Here is a 27,259-nt window from a genome sequence, read left to right as displayed (position 1 = left end):
TTATGCATTTTTGAGTCCTGTTTGAAAAGTATGGCTTTCCAAACTGCAGTTATTCTCTTTTCAGATTTGATTGGTCATTAATTTCCACCTCGACATAAGGAAGTTTGTCATAATTTCGTTTCCTAGAACATTAATGTGTGTTATTAAATACTTGTGGAAAGCCTGTGTATTATGGCACCTTGACTCCCATGGGAAGGGAGTGTTTCCAAATATGTGCAATCCACCAACCCTCACGACCTCCATCGTGCTGGATTACAGGCCACGTTCGTAGCCTCTACAGCCCGACATAGGGACCTTGTCAACAATTGAGTTCACTCAAGAGAGTTTTAAATCATTTAATCAGAATTCTCCTTGTAGAACGAATACATTCTATCAATAATCGTGGAATGACCTGAATTATCCTTTTGTGTTAACCCACGTTTTCAAGTGTGCATTTTCGACAGTGTAGATAATTGAATTACTGTATAGATTTTTTTTCCCACCTATATAAGTTATTAGCTTTCCTGATGAGCTCATTACTGGTTGGTCCTTGAAAATTGCACAGGGCAGGAATTGGATTTGAACGATGAATATGACATATTCCTTAGAATAATTTTAAAAGGCCGCATGTCAAGCCCGCATGTTTGACATTATTTATGGCAAATGTTTATCTATATTCAGTTGTACAAAGTGGTGCATTTTAGAAAGGTAAGCGTTAATCATAGCTTCATTATAGGGGGTGGGGGGGAATTGGGGGGGCATCACTGCAGTCAATTGCATTTAAAGAGCATAAGGGTGTCACTTGATTGCTAAATAAAATTGTTGGGGCCGTGTAAGGTAGCACTTAAACATGGCATATCGGATTGTTTGTAGCAGGAAGCTGAGATTTCAATTCAGTGAAAGTGATACAAGCCATGTATAATGCATTCAATAAGGGCATATCTCGAAGAGGCCTATTGATTTAGGTTTTGCAATTTAAGAAAGACGGATGGTTTGGGACAAAAAGTACGTGGAAAATAGCAATGAAAATGATCTCCGGATTGAGGCCGACGAGCTGCAATGTATAACCTCGAGAGGCATTCAAAGACCCAGGAATATTTCCATTCCAGCAGATGAGACAGCTGAGTAAGATTGATGGTGACATAAAACTATGAGAGGCTTCAGTGGTCGTGACACAGTTAAGGTGTCGTAGCTGTACACAACTTCTAACACTTGAAAGCCTTGCCTAAAACACCGCTTAAAGCGCAAGCATGGATATGAGTTGGAGACGCAACATGTTCACTGTGATCTTTGGAAATAGGCTGTCTGCACAATGTTCTAAATCTTGTGCCCCTTTATAATAACGTGTTGTGACGTATACCGAGCTTTGAACACACATGCATTTTGGAATTTGTATGGATCTAGCGGAGCACAATTATAGGTAAAGCGCTTTTATCATAAACTAGCGGGAAGTACCCGGCATTGCCTGGGCGCATCCCTGAGATGAGCATACTGTTCTACACGCAGGCGTTTTTGATGAAGTTGAATGCAAAAAAGGAGCTCACTCTCAATTTTGGCATACTCATCGACAACATACTGGTGAAATAGGTTGGCACACCGTAATATAGGGTTGCCTCCTTTTGTCCATGAACATGAAGGAATAGAAGTCTTTAGAGGAGACAGTTTTGTGAGGCTATCTTTGTCCTGTAGCTTTGATAATTTGAGGAATCTGGATGTGGTACCCATCTTGGACTTGCCACAGTATAATGGGGTATTGTAGGGCATCCTATGCTCTGTTTGTCTCAGGAATTTGTTTGATGGTGTTGTCTTGGTATCGAAGCACAATGTCTCTTTTACCATGTTCCTCACCCACCGTAAGAACAGGAACTTCAACAGAAGTTGTGGCATTGAACCTCCCTGCGTGCTCCCCGCTTGGGTGGAAATAAAAGGTGCAGTACGCCAAATTGAAAATGGTTGCTTTTCCCAACAATGTAACAAAATGATCGACGAAATGTAATCAGCTGTCGCAAAGAAAGTCCAACGTAATTAACAGTATAACATCTAAATCAGCATCGCAGTACTACATATCAGTAAATAGCGTGACGTGAGCAAACAAAACAATAGAAATGCATTGAAGAAGCTAGAATAAGTCTACATTATAGAGCAGCAGTCCACACACTTAAGTTAAGAAGCAGGCTACAGTCTAGATTATAGACTGCCAGTACGCTGACTCAATTACATAAGCATTGCTGCAGTCGACATAATAAGCTGGCAATTCGGTCAACAGCTTATAAAGCAGGCTACAGTCTACATGAAAGAGTGGCAGTACACTGACCGAGGTAAAGAACCGGGCAACAGTGCACATTATCGACTGGCATACACTCACCCTGCCTCATAGCAATATTAACAGTGTAGAGAATAGACTGCCAGTGCAGCGACTTTAATTAATAAGGGGCCGTCCATAAATGATGTCACACACCTAGGGGGGGGGGGGGGGGTCAGACATTTGTGACGATGTGTGACGAGGGGGGGGGGGGGGGATAAATGTGACGTCACATCTAAATGCGCAACTTTTAATTATTACAGTATAAACACGTTCAACTTAATTAAATAGATGTTTTAATAAATGTTTTCTCCTACATCAGAGTGCAGCGCCACATTAAATACGCACTACAATGACAATAGTTTAAAGCGATTTGAAGCATGTTTTATTTTTGTGGGGGGTGGCAGAGCTTTGTGACGTCATATTTGAGGGGGGGTCTGACTTTTTGTGACGCTGTGTGACGAGGGGGGGGGGGTCAAAATCGTCCAAAATGGCGTGACGTCATTTATGGACGGCCCCTAAGCAAGCAACAGGCCACATCAGACTGCCAGTACACAGAGTGCGATCAAGAAGGAGGCTGCAGTGTAGAGAAGTGGAAGTGTTTTATAATTGTAATAGTATTTGTATTTATTTATTTAGTAGTCACATTAAAAATGTAATGGCAATTGGTGTATGTCGGTGACAGTAATGAAAGAAGCAACGTACGTGACGTTAGGGAAAGTTGGAAATAAGTTAAATTAATGTGTTAAAAAAGTGAATTAATAAAGTACGTTGACAATGTTGTTGCTGCATGTTGGTTTGCAATTTGTCCAGCGAAGGCGAAATGGAGATAGTTATTTAATTAATGCTGAAGCATTGCAATATAATTTCCAGAAGCGTTACTGCACATTGCAGCGCACACACACATCGAACCTATAATGAAACATCTTGTGTAAAAAATTAGCAGCGAGCGAAAGTGAAAAATACATGTAAAAAAGTCATAATAGGAAAGTTTGTGGGCAAAAAGACACATTCGCTGAACTTTGTTGTCTTAAGGAAATTAAATATAACAGCTAGTACCCAGGGGAAAAAGCGTGTTACATCGTGTATACTGTCATAAAACACTGGTTAATGTGTACACTGTATTATTAAAAACAGAAATAGAAATGAGAGAAATAAGTTAGATGTATCTTCTTGGTTCTTTCGGTAAAGTCACGAAAGAACCAATAAGATGAATCCCTGCAGTCATGAAAGCTTAAAATCGAAAGTTAGATGTATGTTTGAAGGGAGCTGTGAATTCATGTGCGTTACCTCGCGCAGTGTCGACACGAAAGTGAAATGGCCCCTCACCCCCACCGAACGCGTGTGACTTGGTAGGGGCCGCCCCCCCCACCGAACGCGTGTGACTTGGTAGGGGCCGCCCCCCCCACCGAACGCGTGTGAGTTGGTAGGGGCCGTCCCCCCCACCGAACGCGTGTGACTTGGTAGGGGCCGTCCCCCCCACCGAATGCGTGTGAGTTGATATAGTCAAAAGCGCGCTATTATATTGAACTAGGTTAGGCGTCCCCCAACAACATAGTATGTGGTTGTACCTGTGGCACCCCCGAACAACCACAGGCTGCGGCGCCGCCGAACAGCAGTGGACAGAGCACGCCTCTCCCTCAGGGCAGCCGTGGAGAGAGCGCGGCTCTCCCTCAGGGCAGCAGTGGACCGAGCACGGCTCTGCCTCAGGGCAGCAGTGGAGAGAGTGCGTTTGGCTCCCTCATGGCAGCAGTGGAGAGAGCACGGCTCTCCCTCAAGCCAGCAGTGGAGAGCACGGGGGTCCCTCAGGACAGCAGCGGAGAGAGCGCGGCTCTCCCTCAGGGCAGCCGTGGAGAGAGCGCGGCTCTCAGGGTAGCAGCGGACGGAGCACGGCTCTCCCTCAGGGCAGCCGTGGACAGAGCACGGCTCTACCTCAGGGCAGCAGTGGAGAGACAGCGGCTCTCCCTCAGGGCAGCAGTGGAGAGAGCGCGGCTCTCCCTCAGGGCAGCCGTGGACAGAGCACGGCTCTCCCTCAGGGCAGCAGTGGAGAGACAGCGGCTTTCCCTCAGGGAAGCAGTGGACGTAGTACGGCTCTCTCTCAGGGCAGCAGCGGAGCGGGCATGGCTCTGCCTCAGGGCAGCAGTGGAGAGAGTGCATCTGGCTCCCTCAGGGCAGCAGTGGAGATAACGCGGCTCTCCCTGAAGCCAGCAGTGGAGAGCACAGGGGTCCCTCATGGCAACAGTGGACAGAGCACGGCTCGCCCTCAGGGCAGCAGTGGAGAGAGCGCGGCTCTCCCTCAGGGCAGCAGTGGAGAGAGCGTGGCTCTCCCTCACTCTCACTCACCCGTCTCCTCTGAGCTGCATGCGATTGTGTGTGAGTGAGTGTGAGTGAGCTGTGTGTATGAGTGAGCCGTGTGTGAGTGGATCGACCGTCAGCTTTCCGTGACTGCGTCTCCGGTGCTGTGGCCGTGATGTTTCTGCTTCTCGGGGCTCCGAGGTGCGGGGCGCACCACAACAACACGAAGTGGGCAGCTCGCGGTCACGTGACGCACTTCAACCAATCCTGGAGCATACATGTTTGGGAGGGGCGCGCCTCTGGTTGGCTGCTTGATCGCGGTCACGTGACGCACTTCAACCAATCCGTGCCATGTTAATCACAGTCACGGAGTGACAGAATGAGAGAGCTGGGTGTTTATATATATGTGTTACTAGCTTTACTACCCGGCTTCACCCGGGACTTGGATTTACCACGCCCGGCCGCCTTTGTCTCTGCCAAATGGATGACTGGGGGAACGCGCATGGATGGGGAAGCCAAGAATTCTCCATTGGCCTCATTGCTGCTAATGTATCTTCCTTGGACAACATGTTTAACCACATCCACACTTTGCCCCTCTGTTTTGTAAGGCAAACACAGCCATGTCAGAGCCTTTGTTGATGTATTGGCAAACATATTTAATGGCTTTCACAGAATTGCAGAATTCCACATTAAAGACCATTCTGGCCAGATGGCCAGATGGCCAGAATGGTCTTTGTATGCAAACATCTTAGGGTCTTATGTTCTTCTAAAAGAATTGCATGAAATGCATATTAATTTGATGTGACCATGGCTGGTCTGGACATTGGAAGAATATGTTGCTCATGCATTTGGAAATTCGGGTTGGGGTTAATGTTAATAATATAATAATTTTATCAAGACATACAAGTGAAACGTGCACTTTCTCAGTTAATACATTTATATATATGTTCAGTTCATTTAAAACACTCAACAATTATATGTTGATGAAGTATTGTGAATGTCTGATACTATTTATAGATGTCTTGTGCCCATTATGGCTGCATCGTGTCCCCAGGTCACTTGTTCCTTTATTACAAGCATGTGTTACCATGCCTTGCATTAAATTACAATTAATAAAAAAACAGTATGGTGCAGTGTCTGGATATTATCTTGTAAATTATTAATGTCCATAATTTGCTTTAGTGAACTAATTAATTTTAGACATTGATGAATATATAATAATTAAAATGTCTCAGGCTGCTGTGGTATGCATGACTTGAAGGTAAGCTTCTGTTTATTGGTCGGGAGGTTGATAAAGTTGCTTTCTCGTGGATGAAGCAGTCAACATGTAGAGAAGCACAAATTTATCAATTAATATTGATTGTAACGTCCAAGAGCCATGCATTGATTCATGCTTGTAAGAATCGATTATGTAAGATTATTCTAAATTGTATGATAATGCTCAACTGAGGCTTTTGTGGTGAAGAAAGCGGTACAAACGAGTTGGATTTTTTTTAGAAACAGTCCAAACGAGAGAGGAAAAAATACCTGACGCAATACATTTGTTTGTGACCCTGATTCCTGACAGGAGAATTGTCTTGGGGTAGGGCTTCGAGGAGGCGTTTGAGTTGGTATATGTCTACGCGCCTTTGAAGGCATGACTCCTGTTAGCAGAAGCGTTTCTACCGATAAGGATGAGTGCAATCGAAGTTTTGGGAAATCACTCTTATTTATCTGCAGATTTCTGTTTGACATCATTGAGAAACACAGATAATAGACTTCGCAATTGAAACCCACCATGGTTTAGAGGAATTTGGTTTATGTGTTTAATGTTATGAATGTTGTTCAAACAGTGGTGCCATGATGGAATGCTGCTGTTAACGGTTTTTGTTCAGGATATTTTATTATTGTTTTAGAGTAATTATTATTTCAAATAGAATATGTGAAATAAACTGTTTCACAATGCTCAGGTTACTACAAGGACACTGAGAATTTATGATAAACTGAAAGTGCATTAATATAGTATTTAGAGTGAATAATACACGAGAAGCTTTCCTAAGAGCGATTAAAGATAATCTCAATAATTCTGCAGATGTAGGCCCGTTCATTCTTATGGAAATAGCATGGTGCTTTTTTGCAGTAGATAATCGGGATTAAAACGTGCTTTACAATGGCTGCTCCCTTTTCTGAAGAAACGTTTGAAATGAAAAGTGTTGTGATTGTCACAGTTATTAAATTGGCGTTGCTTGCTGCCTAATGCCTAATATTTTTTTTTTCTAAACTCAAATTCCACAAAGCAAATATATGTATGTGCCTACCATTTTGTTGATTAAGTCACCAGATTAAGTGACTTTCAATATCTGTGTAAAGCAAACATCAGTATTAGAGGTGTGGATAAAACAGTGACATATGCTTTCAAAAGTAATGACTACTTGGAACCAGGCAGTAGCTTATAAGGTAGAGCAGGAAATTGGATGCTATCTGCTCCATATAATTTTGAGCACGTACGTTGAGATATGTGCGTCTTAGAGATCTCTTTGGTGATAAGCAATTATGGTCTTTGCTTTAAAATGGTTTTTCACCAATATTGCTTTTTGTGGTAATTTAACATAACCTTTTTTAAATTATAAAACTTCTAGTGACAAAGTATCACAAATCCTCACATGTGACATCCTTGGAACATGGTGTCACATAACTGTCTCATGTTCCTCATTTGACCAACTTAGCTGCCCGAAACAGAGCTTTCATTGCAGTCGCATGTATTCAATTTCGTATACCTTTAAAACTGTTTCCATTGCAAAGGGCAATTTAACATTTTTTTCCTAATTTATTTTAACTTGTCTGAAACCATCAAACTGACCAGAAATGAATTGCATTTGTCTGCAGTGGTTATTTTGGTCCTTCAATACAGGTACTGCATGGTGCACCTTGAGATGCAGTGGCATTTAGATATTACATGAATGCAAATTGTTTGTTTTAATCATATTGTATAATTAGTAACTTAACATACCTGTTAGCCCCTTGAGCCAAACAGTCACCAATCTTACGATTACAACTGTAGATGAATAAGCATGATTTATGCTGACCATGTTTGCTGCTCCAAAATGAGGAGAATAGTGGCTTCCAAGGACATATAAAGCATTTCCTGTGCCAAATGAGTCACTTAAAAGCATTGTTTTCCAACATTGTACCGTTTTATTGATGTTGACAAGAAGCTGCCGTTTTGATGAAAATGGAGCTGTTGAGGCACTTTGCTAATTCCTCTGCATTTGAATAGACACATTTCGATTTAAAGCTTTCGTGACTGCAGGGATTCATCTTCTTGGTTATTTCGGTAAAGTCACATAGAAGGAAAATTATAAAATAATAAAAATAAAACATAATAAAATAATTCTCACGACGTTTCGGCCACAACGCAAGCAGCCGTCTTCAGGTGGAGAACAGGTCTGTCGAGAAGGCAGAGTCTGAATGGCATGCCCCAGGCTTGGAGCGACTATTTATGCTGGGATTGAGGGGCGAAGAGCGTCTTGACAAAATAATTCGCATATCAAGAGGAATTTAGCATATTTATGGGAAATGCAGATATGCGATTAGTACTACTTGTGAAATGCGTAGGAGGTTTGGCGAGGGGTTTAAAGTCATTATGCCCATGCATTATGCAGGATTAGCAGTATCAAAGGGAGGGAGTAAGGTTAGAATTAATAAAGGGAAGGAATGTTAATAATATGGCGCCACAGCAACTAATATGCTTAGAGACTATACATTGTAATATTACACTATGTATTATTCTACCCAACTAACTGTATACCACACTGCTATATATTCACTATAAAATTACGATACTATATATTATCTTATACATTGTATTAAACATTACACTTTAATACTATTTATTATTATACAATATGCTATACACTATACCATTGACCGTCGCGTGAAAGTACTAAGAGGAAGGAACGAAATATGTCAATGGGAGAGTGGTGGTAGGAAGCTTGCAGCGGAGCAAAGAATCCATTCCCTACTTGTGAAATACGCATTTCACAAGTAGTACTAATCGCATATCTGCATTTCCCATAAATATTCTAAATTCCTCTTGATATGCACTCCACAGGGAATGGATTCTTTGCTCCGCTGCAAGCTTCCTATCACCACTCTCCCATTGACATATTTCATTGCTTCCTCTTAGTACTTTCACGCGACGGTCAATGGTATAGTGTATAGCATATTGTATAATAATAAATAGTATTAAAGTGTAATGTTTAATACAATGTATAAGATAATATATAGTATCGTAATTTATAGTGAATATATAGCAGTGTGGTATACAGTTGGTTGGGTAGAATAATACATAGTGTAATATTACAATGTATAGTCTATAAGCATATTAGTTGCTGCGGTGCCATATTATTAACATTCCTTCCCTTTATTAATTCTAACCTTACTCCCTCCCTTTGATACTGCTAATCCTGCATAATGCATGGGCATAATGACTTTAAACCCCTCGCCAAACCTCCTACGCATTTCACAAGTAGTACTAATCGCATATCTGCATTTCCCATAAATATGCAAAATTCATCTTGATATGCAAATTATTTTGTCAAGACGCTCTTCGCCCCTCCATCCCAGCGTAAATAGTCGCTCCAAGCCTGGGGCGTGCCATTCAGACTCTGCCTTCTCGACAGACCTGTTCTCCACCTGAAGACGGCTGCTTGCGTTGTGGCCGAAACGTCGTGAGAATTATTTTATTATGTTTTTATTTATTATTTTATTATTTTCCTTCTACGTGACTTTACCGAAAGAACCAAGAAGATAAATAGACACACCTTATCTTCCTGCCACTGCTGTTGGAATGAAGCCCTTTTTAAATCCTTTATATTAAGTTCGCGTGCTTGCTTGCTTGCTTAGGACCGTGCAAATCTTTCGGTCGTTTTTTAACCCACTTCCCGTGATCCAATCGAGCTGACATTTTCCACACAGACTCGTTGTGCCAGACAATTATTGTTCGTGAAAAAAAAATCCCAAAATGTTACACTTTTTAGGCAAAAAAACATTATTTTACATATATTCAAATAGAACGCATTCATGGCTTTGGCTGAACGTCAGAGTGTAAGAGCCCAGAGCGTAACCCCTCCACAGGCCGTGGCGGAGTAGCGCAGTTGGTAGCGCCCTCGCTTCCCATGCCAAAGGTCGCGGGATCGATCCCCGCGTCCTCCACAGGCGAATATATTTTAAAATCCTTTATATTAAGTTCGCTTGCTTGCTTAGGACCGTGCAAATCTTTCGCTCGTTTTTTAACCCACTTCCCGTGATCCAATCGAGCTGACATTTTCCACACAGACTCGTTGTGTGTGACAATTAATTTTCGTGAAAAAAAATCCAAAATTTTACACTGTTTAGGGAAAACAAATTAAATATTTAATTACCAATTGCTTAATGGTGGCAGACAATCATCTGACCCATAAGTGGCAGCCATCTCAAGCCAGAGGACGAGAGGACTCTAGCCGCCACGCATATAAAGGATTTATAGTGAAAAACTTTGTTTTTACGGGTTTACTTGTTTGGCATTCTGACACCAACTCTCACACTCGGTCTTTATAGCAACATGATGTGCCTGCTCATTTGTAGAGGCCCCTCTTGACATTAGCATATCCCCAGATTCCCATCAGAAGTGTGACTTATAAAGTTCCCCAGCCTAGTTCCTTATCAAAGCACTTTTCTTTTAATAAAGTCGGTGCCACGTACAAAATGATGTGCTTTAACTTTGCAAACCGATATCACAAAGGTCATGTCTAACAAGTAGTGTGTTGCAGACCTAGTTTAAGCTATGTAGTCTCAATGCAGCATTATACCCCGACACACAATTATTTCATATTCTTCTAAGGAGATGGTCAGTTGTCTATATTTGCCATAGCTGCCACAGAAAAATAGTACAAAGGGGCCTTTGACAATGTTTCGCTTTTATATCTCTGTTGCATGCATCCCTGTTACACTACCATGTGTATTCAGTCTGATGTGTTTGACTGTTTTAACGTTTCATTCTTCTTAGCATTACTTGGGTCTCCATGTGATGGTGCCCTTTATATTAACAGTACCTCGTGTCACTGGCCTTGCATTTCCGTTCAGTATAAAGTAGCCAAAACCACGTGTAAGACTCTGTAAAGGTCCTCTTTCTCAGGCTGCTTGGAGTTTTAATTACTCATGCCTGTTATTGATCTGCACTGCAAGTTGCTCGGATTCTTACACTGCCCAATAATCATTTAAAAAGTGTGTTTTTTGTACTTTTTATATATATTTTTTTAAAATGTGTGTATATCTATTTGAATATCATTCATTCACCAACATTAGATCATGGAATGTTCCCACACTCTCACTGTGTGTTCTGGGGTGCAGAGGAGGAACAATTGTCCTTTATGATACATTGCATCATATATAAAATGTTCAATGGCTTTCACAAAGCTAGCAATTAGATTTTTCGGGATAAGCAACCAGATATCATTAGCTGTTGTTTGATGTCACCTGTGTACAGTATGTATATATATATTCCTTGTGGTTAAGGAACCTTTTATACATATTCCTCAACGTAAGCAAAAGTAAGTCCATCGTGCTTGGAATACGATGAAAAATATTACGCTTTTTACCCTACATAACGGTCGTTACAAAGGACTCTCTTTCATTTCCGATTGAATATCTGCAAGCTCTCACCACCTTAAACAAATGGCATTCCTCTGAGTAGCATGCCTTAGCCTTGTTAAATCTCAACATTTGTGTGGCCTTCACCACTGGAATACTACATCCCAAACCAACAGGAGAGCGAAAAGAAAAGGGCGATAAACCACTGTGAATGGAATAGTCAAGGGCATGACCTGGGAATTGCCTGGAATATAGCTGCAGAGTAAAAAAAAATAGAGCTTTTTAACTCTTTCCCCATCTCGATCACATTAAAGTCTTTGAAATGTTACAAAGCCAATGTATGTATAGCTCATGAGTAGAGGATTAGATGGATAGATAGTAACAATAATACTCTTATGGTTAATACCACTGCGTTGCTGGTATGGGGTAATAGAGCAGCACAAAATAAGCTATTACTGACAAACAGATTAGTGCTTTATTTCCATATTTTATGTTGTACATTCAGCCATTTTCTGTTCACTGATGGATGAAGGACTTCTAAGTTGGCACCATTATCTCTGTTCCTATGCAACTATAATTACTGCATTATGTTGAAAGTTATTACGTGCAGTGAATTGGAGACGTTTTCCATCATTTATCAGTTGTGCTGTTATGCATATGTAATGCGGGCGTAAGCGACCTTCCGGAGGTGACGTCACGGGGGGTGGAGTCATGTGACGTGGGGGGAAGGTTCGGGGCTTTAAGCGGGTAAACCGGAAGAGGAAGGCAGTCCGGTGGTGAATGGAAAAGGGTGAGGCCACGAGGGCGAACGAGAGGAGGGAGGCACCGCCGGCGAGCGGGGGCCGACCCCAGAGGACAGCCAGGAAGGCTGTGTGTTAGAGGCAGCGGTGGGGCTGCAGAGAGTCGCAGGAGCGACGAAGAGAGAGGAGAGTACAGCCAGGAAGGCTGTGTGTTAGAGGCAGCGGTGTGGCTGCCAGGAGGAGCTGCGGAGAGAGAGAGAGAGAGCAAGAAGCTGTGAGAGCTGCGGAGGGAGAAGAGCAGCAGCGAGTACAGCCAAAGGGGGCTGTGTGAGAGAAACAGCAGCGGAGCTGCTGTTGTGGATCGGGCTGACATTGGAGTCAGCACCGTGGAGAAGCTACCGAGTCAAGACAGCTGTGTGGGTGTACAGCACGAACCGAATAATAAAGGACACTGAGCCAGACATCGTGCCCCAGTCGTTTATTACACTGGTGTCAGAAGTGAAACGGCTTGTCAAGACGGCTCGGAAGAAAGAATATTCCTGTGCCATCATCTGCTACATCATCCGACTTACGATTGAGACAGATGGCGCAGCTGGAGACCTGGAAAATCGTGCTGGCGAAACCGTGTGAGCTCACCACGCCGACGACGGCAGTGGGGGAAGCCGATGGTGGTCTGCAGGCCGACGCCTTGCCTGCGCTGCCAGCGCCATCTGCCACGTGGCACGAAGACGCCATCTTGGGCGTGGCAGGGGAGAAACGGCGGGAAGCCGCCATCTTGTCTTCACCGCGGCGGGGAGACGCCGCCATCTTCAACATCGCGGCGGAGAGGCAGCCTTGCGCTGCCATCTGGAGGTGCCGCGGGGAGAGCAGCCTGCTGTGAGCTGCTGTTTTGCGAGGGGAAGCTGCGAGGAGAGGACGACGACGCTACAGCTGCTGGGGCGGGAGCTCTCCCGTCCTGGCTCGGGTGCGTGACAACGGAGCAGTCAAGTCGCCGAACGAGTTCTGCGAGACGACTCAAGTTGCCGCCCTGCCATCCTCTTCTTGCTGCAGCCCCGGGCGGGTCGTAACGATACGCAACCGGCCTTTACACACACCTCACCCATCTTTCGAGGGCCGGGTGGGGGCGATTTTGTTCTCTCATGACTCGATTGTGCGGAGCGCGGTTCGGAAAGTGTGTATGTGTGTGTAATAACGATGAACGCGCTATCTGCTTGTTGCTCGGTGTCAATTAAAGTGTGTACGTGTGTTGAGAATGGACGGAGAGTATGCTGTGCTTGCTGAGTGTTAAATTGTGTGTGTGCGCTGCGGTGTGGAGTTGTTATATTGATGGCGAAGTTAATTATTAACTCGGGAGCGTCGGGTATCTTGCGCTGTATCATCTCGTGGGTTACCTTGTGCGATGGGCTTAATTGGAAAATGTATATCATTTTTTTGGTGTATTGTGCTGCGAGGTGCTATGTGCGATGTGGTTGTTGCAAGAGAGAGAATATTTGTGTTGTTGCTGCAATGTTACGACTGGATTAATGGTGTGTTGGTTACCTGCAGATCGGGTTGCTATTGTGCTTAAATGTGCGCGTGTGATCGCGATATGCTGACTGTATGTGCTGTTACACCGTTCTGTACGGTTATGGGGTGCGATGCATTGATTGACTATTGGGGTTGGGATGTTATTAATTGTGCGTACCTGTTTGGAAATTGGTAACAAATTCGAGGGGGACCCTATTATTTGGTCGTATGGATGTTATGTACACGCGATTTTGTGTATATTATGGGTAACGGCGCTTTGTGAGAGAGAGAGCGCGCTTTGGGGGTGCGTGATGACGCCGTTGTGGGTGTCTCAAAGGTTAATGCTAAGGGGACCGTAAATTGGCGCCAAGTTGCGGCGCGTATTCGGTTGGTCGCATGCAGCCACGAGTTGCTTTGCGAGTTGGGTTGTGTAACCAATGTGGTTGGTAAAATATTGGTTAAAAATTCCCCGATATGACTGCTGCGCGCAGCAAGCTGGGGCTGTGCGTCTATTGTTGTTGGGATTGTTACAATAAGACGGGGGAAGCAATTTGTGACCCCCAGCAAAAGGGAAGCTGGGGTGCACGAATGGAGAAAACTGGCCACGTGTTCGCACGTTGGGCCGCCATTTTGCGCACACGCGGGGTATGGCGTCGATGCGCTTTGCGGAAAGGGCCGCCATTTTGAGTGCGCGCGAGATATTGCGCGAACGCGCTGGGCGAAGGGGGCCGCCATTTTGAGCGCGCGGGAAAAACCTCGGTGGGGCAAATATTCCATCTGTTATGCCTGCCATTGTTGATTGGGTGATGCACGAGTGGTGGTCACGTCGGCCTAGGGCTGATGGCTGACCTGACAGCCCGGAGGCGAGACCTCCGTGGTATGTCTTAAACTAATGGGCCGTGTGCTCATATGGCTCGGGGAGTCATGGTTCAGTTGTGCGGTGGCAGACTGAACCTGGTGTACCGGGGGCTCACGGGATTTGGGTTAGGGCGTTATTGTCTCTATAAGAGAACATTACCCCATGGGGGGGGTCGTTGATATCTGGCCTTGCCGAGGGATTGATCTTCCCTTGGCTATAAAGCGTCAGACTATAAGAGGCTGGTGTGTGTCCATCGCTGATGGGATAGTAAGGGAGGAGCATGGCCGAGTGCTGCTCATCCCCGAAATGGCACTAGCCGAGAGTATGCTAAATGGATGTTGCCGTGGGTTGACGACCACGGTGAGGGTTACGGCGAGTTAAACGTTACCGCTGGGGAGCGTGGCTCTCCACGCGAGGGTGTGCGATTAGGGGTTGTTGGTTGTTGAGAGTGACTGTGGGTACATGCTGTGTACGACTGAGGTCTGTGCTGGTCCTCAAGGGAAGACTGCTGGTGGGTAAGAGCAGAAATTTTTTTGTTGTTGTTGTTTTCACGTGTAAATAATATTGCTGTTCAAATGTAAATACTGGGGCGTCCATCGCGGTTATTTGGGTAATTATTGGGGGTTTCTTAAGCGGCCCGGAAATACATCATCTCTATCCTGGGGCCGGGGGGCTGTCGTGTACGACATGCGGATGTGCGTTGTTGTGCTTTGCGTTGTTGTTGTTCTTGTTGTTACATTAAATGCTTAGTGTCCTTTAGGGGGGGAAGCTCGGTTCGCCGCATTACGATTTGCTATTGGTCAGCCGAGGTCGGCTGGGATTTTTCTACGGGGGAGGGTGGTGTAATGCGGGCGTAAGCGACCTTCCGGAGGTGACGTCACGGGGGGTGGAGTCATGTGACGTGGGGGGAAGGTTCGGGGCTTTAAGCGGGTAAACCGGAAGAGGAAGGCAGTCCGGTGGTGAATGGAAAAGGGTGAGGCCACGAGGGCGAACGAGAGGAGGGAGGCACCGCCGGCGAGCGGGGGCCGACCCCAGAGGACAGCCAGGAAGGCTGTGTGTTAGAGGCAGCGGTGGGGCTGCAGAGAGTCGCAGGAGCGACGAAGAGAGAGGAGAGTACAGCCAGGAAGGCTGTGTGTTAGAGGCAGCGGTGTGGCTGCCAGGAGGAGCTGCGGAGAGAGAGAGAGAGAGCAAGAAGCTGTGAGAGCTGCGGAGGGAGAAGAGCAGCAGCGAGTACAGCCAAAGGGGGCTGTGTGAGAGAAACAGCAGCGGAGCTGCTGTTGTGGATCGGGCTGACATTGGAGTCAGCACCGTGGAGAAGCTACCGAGTCAAGACAGCTGTGTGGGTGTACAGCACGAACCGAATAATAAAGGACACTGAGCCAGACATCGTGGTCCAGAGTCGTTTATTACACATATATGAAAACCTGCACACATTGGTATGAACAAATTTTTCCTTAAATGGTAGATAGGGGAAGGCAGGACATATAAGCTGCCACGGTTATAAAAGATAGAAGGGATTGCTAAGATAGATTGGATAGAGAGGATAGATTGGCTCGGATGGAGGGAGAAGATGGAGCTGACAGATAGGACACACACAGGCACACACCCAGCCAGCGATAATGCAGTTACTTAGCTCACATCCACATTATAAATATATCTAATATCACATGCTTTAATTATGTATGTTGAACTTCTTTCACGCCATATGTGCTAATCGAAGGTGTGGATTTTGCCAGCACAATCCAATAATACTCTAACAATATACTGATTCATGTCTATTCAATGCGATTTGTACATAAATAATAAATTAAATGTTTGTGTACACTTGCTGGAAACATATTTTGGGATTTCTTTTAGACTTGGACATGAAGTGTAATAAAATGCACATATATCTATATTTTAACATAGACCTATATGGCAGGTTTGCACTTTGGGTTTTAGAAAAGTAGTAAACTCATAATCTGTGAATTTATTTAAGATGATATGTACGTTGAACTTCTTTGGCAATATATGGAGCCAACTGTGCTAACCAGAGGTGCGGGCTATAACATATAGCCAACAGTCGTGTGCCTTGTAATCTGCACATTTTTTGCGGATCAATGGCATTGCGTGGTTAATTCCTCTAGTAATCCGCAGCCCACCGCTTTGGCGTGATTTTTTTCCCCCAGTAGATTATAGTGTAACCTCCCCGGTGGCCCGCCGCAGATTACAGGATTCGCTGTACGGTCCCCCATATCAACGGCGACTGTTGGATTCCCACTCTTATAAGCCGTATGCAGCACGTGAGATACAGATGTATTTTATACTCAATATGATTCAGAAGTGAGACATACCCAGCTGCAAATGTCAGTGAGTGGCCAGAGTTTTATAGGCGAGGACACCACAGGTTAGCCATGGGTTCAATGAAATCTGCAGCAACAGAATAGTAATATGTTATTTTAATGCCACCCCTGATGGATATATATCTCAGAAATATGTGTTTACATACAAATTAATTTTTATGAACAAGTTTAAAATTCTGCCATAGAAATGCCAATTTGGCTTACATTGGTCCACACACTATGAATTTAATGTCTATATTGCAGCAGACAGCCCTGCCTTATGGTAATTCCTAGGTGGTTATGGCAGGATGGTGCTGTGGTATAATGCTTAGCACATTGGCAATCCAGTTGAAGCAGTGGTGCTCATTTATAAAATCCCATGATCTCTGTCTACCCAGCAGTATTAATGGGTTAACCACAGATAGCCGATCGGGAGGTCACGTGTGTGTGGTGAGGTAATGTGTGGGTACCCCTTCCCCCCCTCTTCTAAGGCTCCTGGCAAGCATGGGAGAGTCGGCCAAATACCCTCTAGAGGGGCTCTGCAGAGCTACTTCTAGTGGAGGCCATTCTTCCAGCAGTGATGTGAGGATGTAATTGCAGGGCTGCACCTTTACCTTTCATGGGGAAGTGAACCATCAATGCTGTACATTTTCCTATCTTTTGAAAAATCGGAGTAAAAGGGGTTACACCTCAGTCGGATAAAAGATCTCTCCTTTTTCGAGTTTGCAGTGAAGCCCTGGGTTTAGGTTGTGTATAAATTGTTGTCTGCTGACCCTAGGGGATTCGTATAGGATTTGGACTCCGGTTACCCCCCCCCCCCCCATAGCATAGTGTTTGCTGTATTTGAGATTTACATCAGTCCAGGGGTGTTTGTATTTGTATTCTATGCTGCGGCCGCTTTTGTTTTTAACTGATAATTTTTAAGTTCTAGAAAAAACTTAAAACTCCAAACTTTCATCATATCTGTAAACTGTACACTGCTCACTTTAGACTGATAAAAAATATTTCAGGAATATATTAGACCGTGGTAGCGATCGCATTTCATTCTAAACGATTGTATGCAGTAGTTATTGCCCGGCTGTTTTCACATGGAATTGTGCAAGAAGTGGTGAAAACATTTAATGAGGTGAAAATGTACATTGAAAACATTTAATACACTCATAACTTCGGTACACATTCTTACATGTAATTTTTACATACGGACTGAATTTCAAAATTCCGTTTTCATCTTTATGCCTTTTTGACTGCTTACCTCTGCTGCCAACTCCCAAAGTGTTTAGATTTTAAAACATGTCATGCAAAAACGCGTGGCATTTTTTTGCTCGCGTTCCGGTGTTATAATATTAAACGCAACATCGGAATGTTGTAAAAATGTCAGGCTTTTAGCATCTACATTAATGCCAAAGGTAATGTTCATTTTAAGTAACATCTAGCGTTAATAATTAATAAAATAAGAGATTTACAAATGTATTTGTATTTTAATTGGACTACATTTACAATGCCCCCCTCATAATCATCTATGGTCAGCATGTAACAATAATTTTTTCACTTAAAATAGTTTTTAATATTCCCCATTATTGTATAGAACATCGTGTGTATGAACGTATCACATTAAGTTGCTGAAAATTATTTGCTCGGGGTAGACACAAGTAATACAAACAAGACATTTTAGTTACAAAAGAAATCATAAAGTGTATCATTCTTGAATCAAATGTTTACCTGAATCGTAATACGATACTTAATTAAAGTGTCAATGGGGAGGGGGTAAATGGATGCATCAATTCTAAATATGTGATATGTTTTTTTACATTCATATGAATGTAACATTCATAAACTATGAGCAAAACATTCGCGCTTTGATAATGTAGCTCATCTGTCACATGCATTTGCTTGGTATATAGTGCAAGTGTAGTTACCATTTTACTCAGAATGCATCTGGAACAACACTAAAAGGAAAATGTAGTGGACTTTGCAAATAAATAGCGTGAATATTACGCCACTCAGGATGTCAAAGAATTCATGTTATTTTTTAGTCACCTCTAAACTTTGGTTTCAAATGTGCTAATACATGTAGACAGTAAATGTTGTAAGTGGTATGATCTGAATCGGGGAAAGAATATAAATGAAATGCACACTTTTGGCAAATTGTCCTTTTACAGGTAGGAACAACAGGTTAAATAGACGCTCCAAGCCTAGGACGTGTCATTCAGACTCTGTCTTATCGACAGACCTGTTCTTCACCTGAGGACGGCTGCTTGCGTTGTGGCTGAAACGTCGTGAGAATTATTTTATTATGTTTTATTTTTATTAATTTATTATTTCCATTCTACGTGACTTTACCGAAAGAACCAAGAAGAAGGTTCCACACTGCCCACCAGGGATTATTTGTCTGTCGTGCGTAGCCACGCCCTCGATTTGTATTTCATAGAGCGTCCCGGGCGGGCTCAGCACCACGTGATGTGCCGCCCCACGCAGCTTGCGCCGCGTGACACGGATCGCACGAATGCGCTGTCCAACCAAGTTCCTACCTGCCCACTGACATGCAATATCCCGGCGTCGACAAACTAAGCTGTATCTGCGGCAGCAGTTACATTGGGGAAACCAAATAACATGTCTCAGACCGTGTTCGTGAACATAAGGCAGATCTGAAACACAGCAGGACCAATTCTTCTGTTGTGGCTGATCATTACTTTAATGCGGCTGGCTCACATGAAATTGATTTCTCTAAGACGATGGTACTTTGCAAGCCGACTGGCTATCAACAAAGATTTGTTCATGAAGCCATCCATATATACAGACACAGACACAATTTCAACCGAGATGACGGTTTTAAACTCAGCAATCATTGGAAAGATGTCATCAAACACTTTGGGTCAAGACTTGATTTGTGTTTTATTTCGTGACTGCAGGGATTCATCTTCTTGGTTCTTTCGATAAAGTCACGTAGAAGGGAAATAATGTGGCCGAAACGTCGTGAGAGTTGTATTTTATTATGTTTTATTTTTATTATTTTATTGTATTTTCTTGTCCACCTCCACGGTCAGCAGTGTAGGTGTGTGGAGGGAGGTGCAATGCTTTGATTGGTGTAGACCTACTGCCGGTGTCAGAGCCTTCTCCTACATTAACATTAGCTGCCCTGCCCATCTCTAAACCTTTATAAACAGCTCTTTCATTGGTGTAGACCAGGGGTCGGCAACCTATGGCTCCGGAGCCGCATGCGGCTCTTTACGGGCTGCTTCTTGACGATATGTACGTATGTACAGTATGTACTCAGATGCATTGCGGCTCTTGAAATACTGAATTTTGTACCGAATTGGAAAGAAATGGCTCTTCTTGTTATTTTGGTTGCCGACCCCTGGTGTAGACCTACTGCCGGTGTCGGGGCCCTCTCCTACATTAACATTAGCTGCCCCACCCATCTCTAAACCTTGATAAACAGCTTGCCCTCAGAGGCTGACCTCCCTGTTCCTGATGACGACCTCTTATTTTGCGATCGAAACGTCGTGATATTTTTTATTTTTTATTCACTTAATTTCATTTTATTATTTGATTGTTATTATTTTTCTATCTACGTGACTTTACCGAAATAACCATAGAATATGAATTCCTGCAGTCACTAAAGTTTTAAGTTGGTATATTAATCGTTTTAATTACTTAGGCAGTTTCCATGCTCATGTTATTTGATTGGGTTTTGGCATTCAATGCCCTGTTGATTGGAGCATTATTGTAACCATTCAATTGCAGCGCTTCTTTAACATGTTTAATCTCACTTCTCAGACTATAACCATCTGACACTTTCTTAGCCCGATGAATGAGCGTCTTGATGAGAGTGGATTTTTGTGTGGGGTGACGATGTTCCTGCATTCAGATAGGCGTCGGTGTGCGCTTTCTTTCGGTAAACGCTGTGTGTTATTTTACCATTTTGACCCCGTCCGAGCAGAATATTCAGAAATGGTAGAGTTCTGTCAGCTTCCACTTCCATGGTGAACTGGATGGATGGGTTTTGCGAGTTGAGATGATTTCGAAATTCGTTAAGTGTATTATTGCTGCGTGGCCAGACCACCAATGTGTCATATCTAAACCAATCAGAGGGTTTTAGTGGGCTTGAAGCTATTGCTTTTGTTTCAAAATCTTCCATGCACAAATTCGCTATCACAGGAGACAAAGGAGAGCCAATTGCTGCTCCTTCCTTTTGTTTATATAATTCACCTTTCCACAATAAATAGCTGTTCTTTAGACAGTGTTCAGCTAGTCGTGGCATATCTTTGGCTAGACCTGTGTTCGTTTCTAGAGTGTCGAGTAATTTAATTGACTCGTTGACCAGAACCCTCGTGAACAGAAAAGTCACATCAAAACTTTTGAGAATATCATTAGGGTTAAGCTTAATATACAGGGTGTTTAAAGACATCGACCTGATTTGAAATCGCTATATGTCTGCAACCACGAACCGCCCATGAATGAAACTCTTACCACTTGAAAGGGCGGGGCGTAGAGTTTCAAATGATTACCGCTAGATGCCTCTCCCAGCGCACAAACAGCCCCTAGCCTCAGTCTTTCACAAGACACACTGCCTGAACGTTGGATAGGTCGCAAGGGACCCCAAGAATTGGCGCTATACTCTTGGCCCCCAAGATACCCAGACATCACACCCTGCGACTTTTTCTTGTGGGGATATGTCAAAGACCGTGTTTTTGTGCCACCATTAGCGACTAATCTGGATGACCTCAAAAACAGAATTCACGATGGCAACATGTTACCATAGAGGTTAGTTAGATTAACACGTAGACTTTCGCGACCAGCCAGATGTTTGGAAAAACAAAGCATCCGAGTCAGATTTGGCAGGTACATAAAAGACAGAAATGAATATCTGGTACAAAAGATGTATTACCGAAGGTATCAACAGAAGGTGTGTACCGGATAAATTGCATTTGTGGCAAATGCTATGTTGGGCAAACAGGACGGATGATCAGCAGGAGACTACAATAACACTAAAGAAATATTAAATTCTCCCAAATAAAACTGTCAGCAGTAGCAGAACACACGTGCCAACAAGGACACTCAATTGATTTGATAATGTTGAAACTCTGTGCAAAACTAGCTACTACTGACCAAGACTAATTAAACAATATATCGCAATTGAGATAAAAAAAAATTATTTGTACCGTTCGGATAGCTACAGATATAGTGCTGCTTGGTAGTGAATAATCAAATAATACATTGTTTATTTACAGGTCACCATACTTCAATCGGGATAACCATGGGTACGGCTATTTTAGTACACACAATGGACAAGAAGTACAAGATCAATGGGCTCCATAATGCGCATGCATAATGTACGTTGATTCAATACTTCCTCCCCACTTTACGCAAGAAGAGTGCACAAGTGTTGTCATCACATCTACGCCTCTATTTAAGGAACGAAACAGGTGAACTCCACAAATCTGGCTGTAGCCTGATGAAGCTAGTTGTTATTACTGGTGAAACATCGTACTCAGATGGTAAATGTTGTGGCTTGGCTCTCCAACCCACCGGTGTGTTGTTCTGGTAACGAATTGGCACGTTCTGTTTACGTGACAAAGCTTACTAATTGGCTGTGTCGGGTGGTGGCGGGTTTAAAGACACATTTATATATTTACGCAATCTAACCCAAAAAAACTGTATTATGGATGATATTGGTCGTGAAAGCCTACATGTTAAACCAATGTTATACAATTTCCACGGATATATACGTGCATGATATGTCATCCCTGATTGCTTTGACAAATGAAAACATTTGAAGATGTTTTAATATATGTGTAGTGCCAAACATTGTGTTGGATCTTCACTTCGGTTGCTGTCTAGAGAGATTGGCTCATGCCATAGGAACGTGGCATTTACACCATTGGTTTAGGGTCATGAACAAATATAAGAACCATTCATGCACTTGTCAGATGAGAGTTTAGACTTTGATTGTCAAATTATCTTACTGCAGGGCAGTCGAACATCACCATTTGTACACAGAGCTAATCAATTAAATCTGATTCAAAGTTATGTATTCCTGGGGCATTTACTGAAGGTTAACTGAGATAAAAGATGATGATAATTAAATAAATAGGCGAATGAGAGCAATACTCTTTGGTTCTTTCGGTACGTAGGTAGAAAAAAACAAGTAATAAATTACGACGTTTCGATCGCAACACAAGCAATCGTCATCGGGTACGAAGATACAGCCATAGAACTGCTGAACAAGAAAGGGCTGTTGCAACAAGAGGCTATACATAGGTTTGAGGTGGGTGTCACCCAAGGGTAAGTAGGCGGGGTCAGAGATGCGCTAAAGGCGATCGGCATGTTGATGCAAACGAGTACAATGGGAAATGAGTCCCGTAGTCGCATACGAGCACCGTCGCCGTACGCACAGCAGCCACGAGAGCAAGTTGGAGCCTTTTTGGAAAGCTCAAAGCTTTTGGAAAGCTCAAATTGATAATGTGAAGCAGTGTGCCAATGTGACTAAATAAGATAATTTTACATCAATGCATGTTACCCACTATGCCATGGATCAAAAACATGGGCACCGATTAATAAGATTGAAAATGTCATCAGTAGCCTAAGAGGCATGGAGAAATGAATGCTTGGAATTACACTGAGAGACAAAACGAGGAACACGCGGATTCGTGAATAAAGTACTGATAATAACTTACTGTTAATACTAGTAATAATATCAATGGTTAAGAAAAGTGGCCTTGGGCAGGACACATTTCTGAAAGGGACAATGGTTGGATAGTGAGAATAACGACAGTGGCATCCGCAGGAGATAATGTGTCCGATGGCTATGTCATCTGCGGAGATGGAGCAATGAAATCCACTCGTTGGCAGATGCTGGGTGAATTGTTGTATTGTAGGACTGTGAGAGATGGTGTCGGCTTGGGGAGGCTTTCATTCAACAGGGGGTTGATTATGGCTGATGATGATGATGGATTAGTTGTGCAGATGCTTATCCTGCTCATGCATATCTGCATGCTGTGCACATGCATTGAGAAGAAATGTCATGCTTGTAGCGCGGTTCTAGTGACATGCCAGTGCAGGGTGACACCCATTAGAGCTGTGAGAGACACTGCATGCTCATTACGAGGCCACTGGAGGAGCGATATAATATATTCAGTGTGCTGTTGCTTTACTTTTAACTGCATTTTATTTTGTCAGAGACATTGCATCTCATTTATGAACCGTGGCAAATATTTGACGTCCCGACAGGCACATCGTTGAAGTGAAGGATGAATGATGGAATGGGAAATGTTAATGTATGTGGGTACATTGTACATGTATCTAGTGTCATATGACATTAATATTTTCATGTATTTATCGTGTGATAAAAAGCACACACATATCCAACAATTTAAGATGTTTTACAATCTCTTCCATAAGATATTATGTTCAATCCAAGTCACACGGTTGCAGCAAATTCAACAGTCTAGCTGTGAACAGTGATTACAAGTGATTTAAGTCTTTTTTACAGAGGGATGGCCGTGGATGTTGGACTTGATCTTCTATCCCTCTCAGAAAAAAATGGCAGCTGCTGTCATTGGCAAAAAAGGCCAAACATTGTCTTAGGCTCATAACTGTTACTTAATGCCATGCATTTAAACAGCTAAGATTCTGTTAAACAAGGAACTTTTTCAAATGCCAAGGAAGTTGGAGGATGGCCTTCCTCACAGGCCTTCTTTTCATATCTTTTGATCCAAGGCCTGGGCAATGCACCCATGAAACTTAAAATTGGCTTCTCAGGGTTGCCCTATTACAGCACTCAACAAGACCTGCAGACAGTGACCTTCAACAAATACTGTATATCTCAAGCATTCTCAAGAAAGCAGTAGCCATCGCCAACCCTCATAGTAAATTGGCCTCCTCTTCATTTGCTTTGTTCCATTTTGGGGAGGTACCTCTCACATTTCTACCACAGATGGAGCTCAACTACCATGAGCAGATGAGCATTATATATCATCAAGGAGCGATACAGACTCCATCTCTTTTTTGATCAATGCCCCCCCCCCCCCCCGATCACTTGCCCCAGTCGACAATACTTTCTCGCGACCCAGCTCTTTAAACCACCCTGGAGACAGAAATTCACCTCATGCTGCAGCTAACAGCCGTCTCTCTATTCACCTGTAATCCTGAGGAGGAAGCCTTTTACATATGCTTCATTGTCCCCAAGAAGAGTGATGGATTCTGAGCTGGGCTGGACCTGAGAATGTCCAACTCATTTCTGAAGGCAGAGCACAAGAATTGGGTCCTTGCAGACTATTCACCTACTATACTAGCACAAGGACTTGGTGATATATGTTACCCTGTAGGATGCCGCTTGCCCTATCCTGTTTAAGCTCTACACTGATGCTTCTTCAAATTCATAATGGAGCATCAGGCATTTGAGTAAAGCATCCTTCCCTTCGGCCTGGCCACGGTTTATATACAAAAGTCCTAATCTTGCTCATGTAAGCACTGAACGAAGCAGGTCTACAGTTACATTCCTACCTGGGCGACCTGCACATCTCAGGTGATTGTGCCAGAAGCACATGGACATGCGCCTACAATTTCTAGAAGCACACGACCGGTTTGTTCAGCCGGCAGACAATTCAATATTTATCCCACTCAGCAGCGGCACTGCTTTCGGTGCATGGAGCCCTGCTGATTCTGGCTTCCTTCTCCTTGTGGGGGAATAAACGGCCCAGATTCATTGCACCATTCAGTACCTGACAAAGCCATCGACGGTTCCTGCTGAATCGATCGTGCCCCTGCCGGGGTCACTCACTGCCACAATGGGAGCTGTTCCCTGTGCCACTATGGACAAGTTCCCCACCGGCAATGGCTCCTGTTGGTGCACTGGTGCCCGCTGACAGGGTACAATGGCCCTGCAGGTGGAGACTATTGGGAAGGCAGCAGCGACATGGGAATGGGATGCATTGAACACGTTTGCGATGCACTGCCAATTGGTCTTGATTGCATCTTGGGGGGCGGGGGGGTGGCAGAGAAATTCAGCAGATCTGTCCCTATCAACAACCTCACCCTCATCAGGGTGTCTTGCTTGGGTATGAGATGCTACGTGTTTGGAATGTCATCTGCATGGATACTGATGAATACAAATTCATATTGTCTATATTCGTAAAAGCAGTTTTTTGTTGTTGGTGTCAGTACCAGTGTGGGACACAGCCTCCCTGAAAGTGACGGGTCCAAGCTCTCTGCTGACCCATTGGTAGTTGTGCACACACTTGCTCTCACACACACTTTAAATAACATGGATCTCCTTAGCCCCATCGTTCCTGTGCTACTGTGTCAGAATTTCATGAATATAAATGTCAAGTTGTGCATTGTTATGGCTACATTCTTAAAGGTTATATTTGAAATTATGTGAGGTGTCCATTTATGCTAGTATTTGTGTTATAGCTGGGTATGCTTGTTAACTGATTGTTGCTGTACTATGCATGAATGATAGCGTTACAAGGTCACATGTCATAATGCCTCTACGGGTAGAGCATCCGTGTTTTTGTGGTGTTCTGTCTGCAGACGGTGGCTATTGCTGCAGGAAGATACTGCCTTTTAAAATGTTTACACTTATGTGGCTGTTGACACGCACTCAGCTTTTGTCTCAGGCAGGAGTTTTTTTTAGTGTAGTCCTTTTGTGACCAGACCAACTACACTCCAGAAGCCACTTTAATAACGTTTGACCATCTTAATTCAACTTCAGCGTCTTGGCAGTGCTGGCTCGTCGCTCTGACATGGCTGCTATGAGCTATGTGAGACGAGGCCTTTCCTCGCGGTGGCTTTGTATGTATATTTTTTTTATCCAGGGGCATACACTGTTGTAATTGAAACGATAATTAGATGAATTCGAAAATATAATACTTGGGGCCCACACATTAAATTATTGTTGCGCGATATTTTTTTTATTGAATGAGCTAATTGACCACAGGATTTATGGAGAAAAGTCAAAATCTCTCTCTGGCCAAGAAATGCACTGCTCATCTCCATTGGTGGTCTTGAGCTTGTGGTAGGAATTCAAAATTCTTATGGCAGTTGCCAATCTCTCCAAAGTGGTTACAGCTCATTCTCACAAAATAGCATTTTCTGAAACCTGGAAACATGTTTTAGTCGACTCCCAACTGGGTGACCTTCAATTTGCACCTTGAGTACAGCGCCAAAGCATTCCTCGTATGGATTGTATTCCTCCGCGGGATCTGTGGCATGTTACCCTCCAAACCTCTGCATCGCTATTCATTATTACGTGCGGTAGAATAACGTTGAATGTTCTTTTCGTCTGGTAGGGCCCAGGTGGGCGTCATGGAACCTGGGGGTGTTTATCTGCATCCGCTGTGCGGGAATCCACCGCAACCTGGGAGTTCACATTGCACGCGTCAAGTCGGTCAACCTCGACCAGTGGACATCTGAACAGATACAGGTGGGACCTCATCTGTCAAGACAGTTACCTGCTTAGGCAGTTGTGGAACATTCCACATACCCTCCAGTCTTTCCATCGGACGATCACTGTGATGACCGAGCCAACTTACGTGACAGTGAATATATTATATAACAATGATTTATGTTTGTTCAATATTTTCGATTTTCTCGTGTGACACAGTTGTTTTTTTCCTCCGATTTCTATTTGCTTCATTGCTGGACT

General features: G+C 43.7%; 1 protein-coding gene across 1 annotated transcript in view; it reads left to right on the top strand.

Annotated features, from left to right (window-relative positions):
• The window catches only part of LOC144722329 (stromal membrane-associated protein 1-like), a 150,054-nt gene that overhangs the window by 15,744 nt on the left and 107,051 nt on the right, over positions 1-27,259 (top strand). The window contains exon 2 of the mRNA XM_078600498.1: positions 26,904-27,037. Within this exon, the coding sequence (XP_078456624.1) occupies positions 26,904-27,037 (134 nt within the window). The remainder of the gene's footprint in view (positions 1-26,903; positions 27,038-27,259) is intronic.

Source organism: Lampetra planeri, chromosome 14, assembly GCF_965212315.1.
Source record: "Lampetra planeri chromosome 14, kcLamPlan1.2.h2, whole genome shotgun sequence".
Classification (NCBI taxonomy): Eukaryota; Metazoa; Chordata; class Hyperoartia; order Petromyzontiformes; family Petromyzontidae; genus Lampetra; species Lampetra planeri.
Note: the sequence above shows the minus strand (reverse complement) of the source record. Positions and strands in the feature narration are given on the sequence as shown.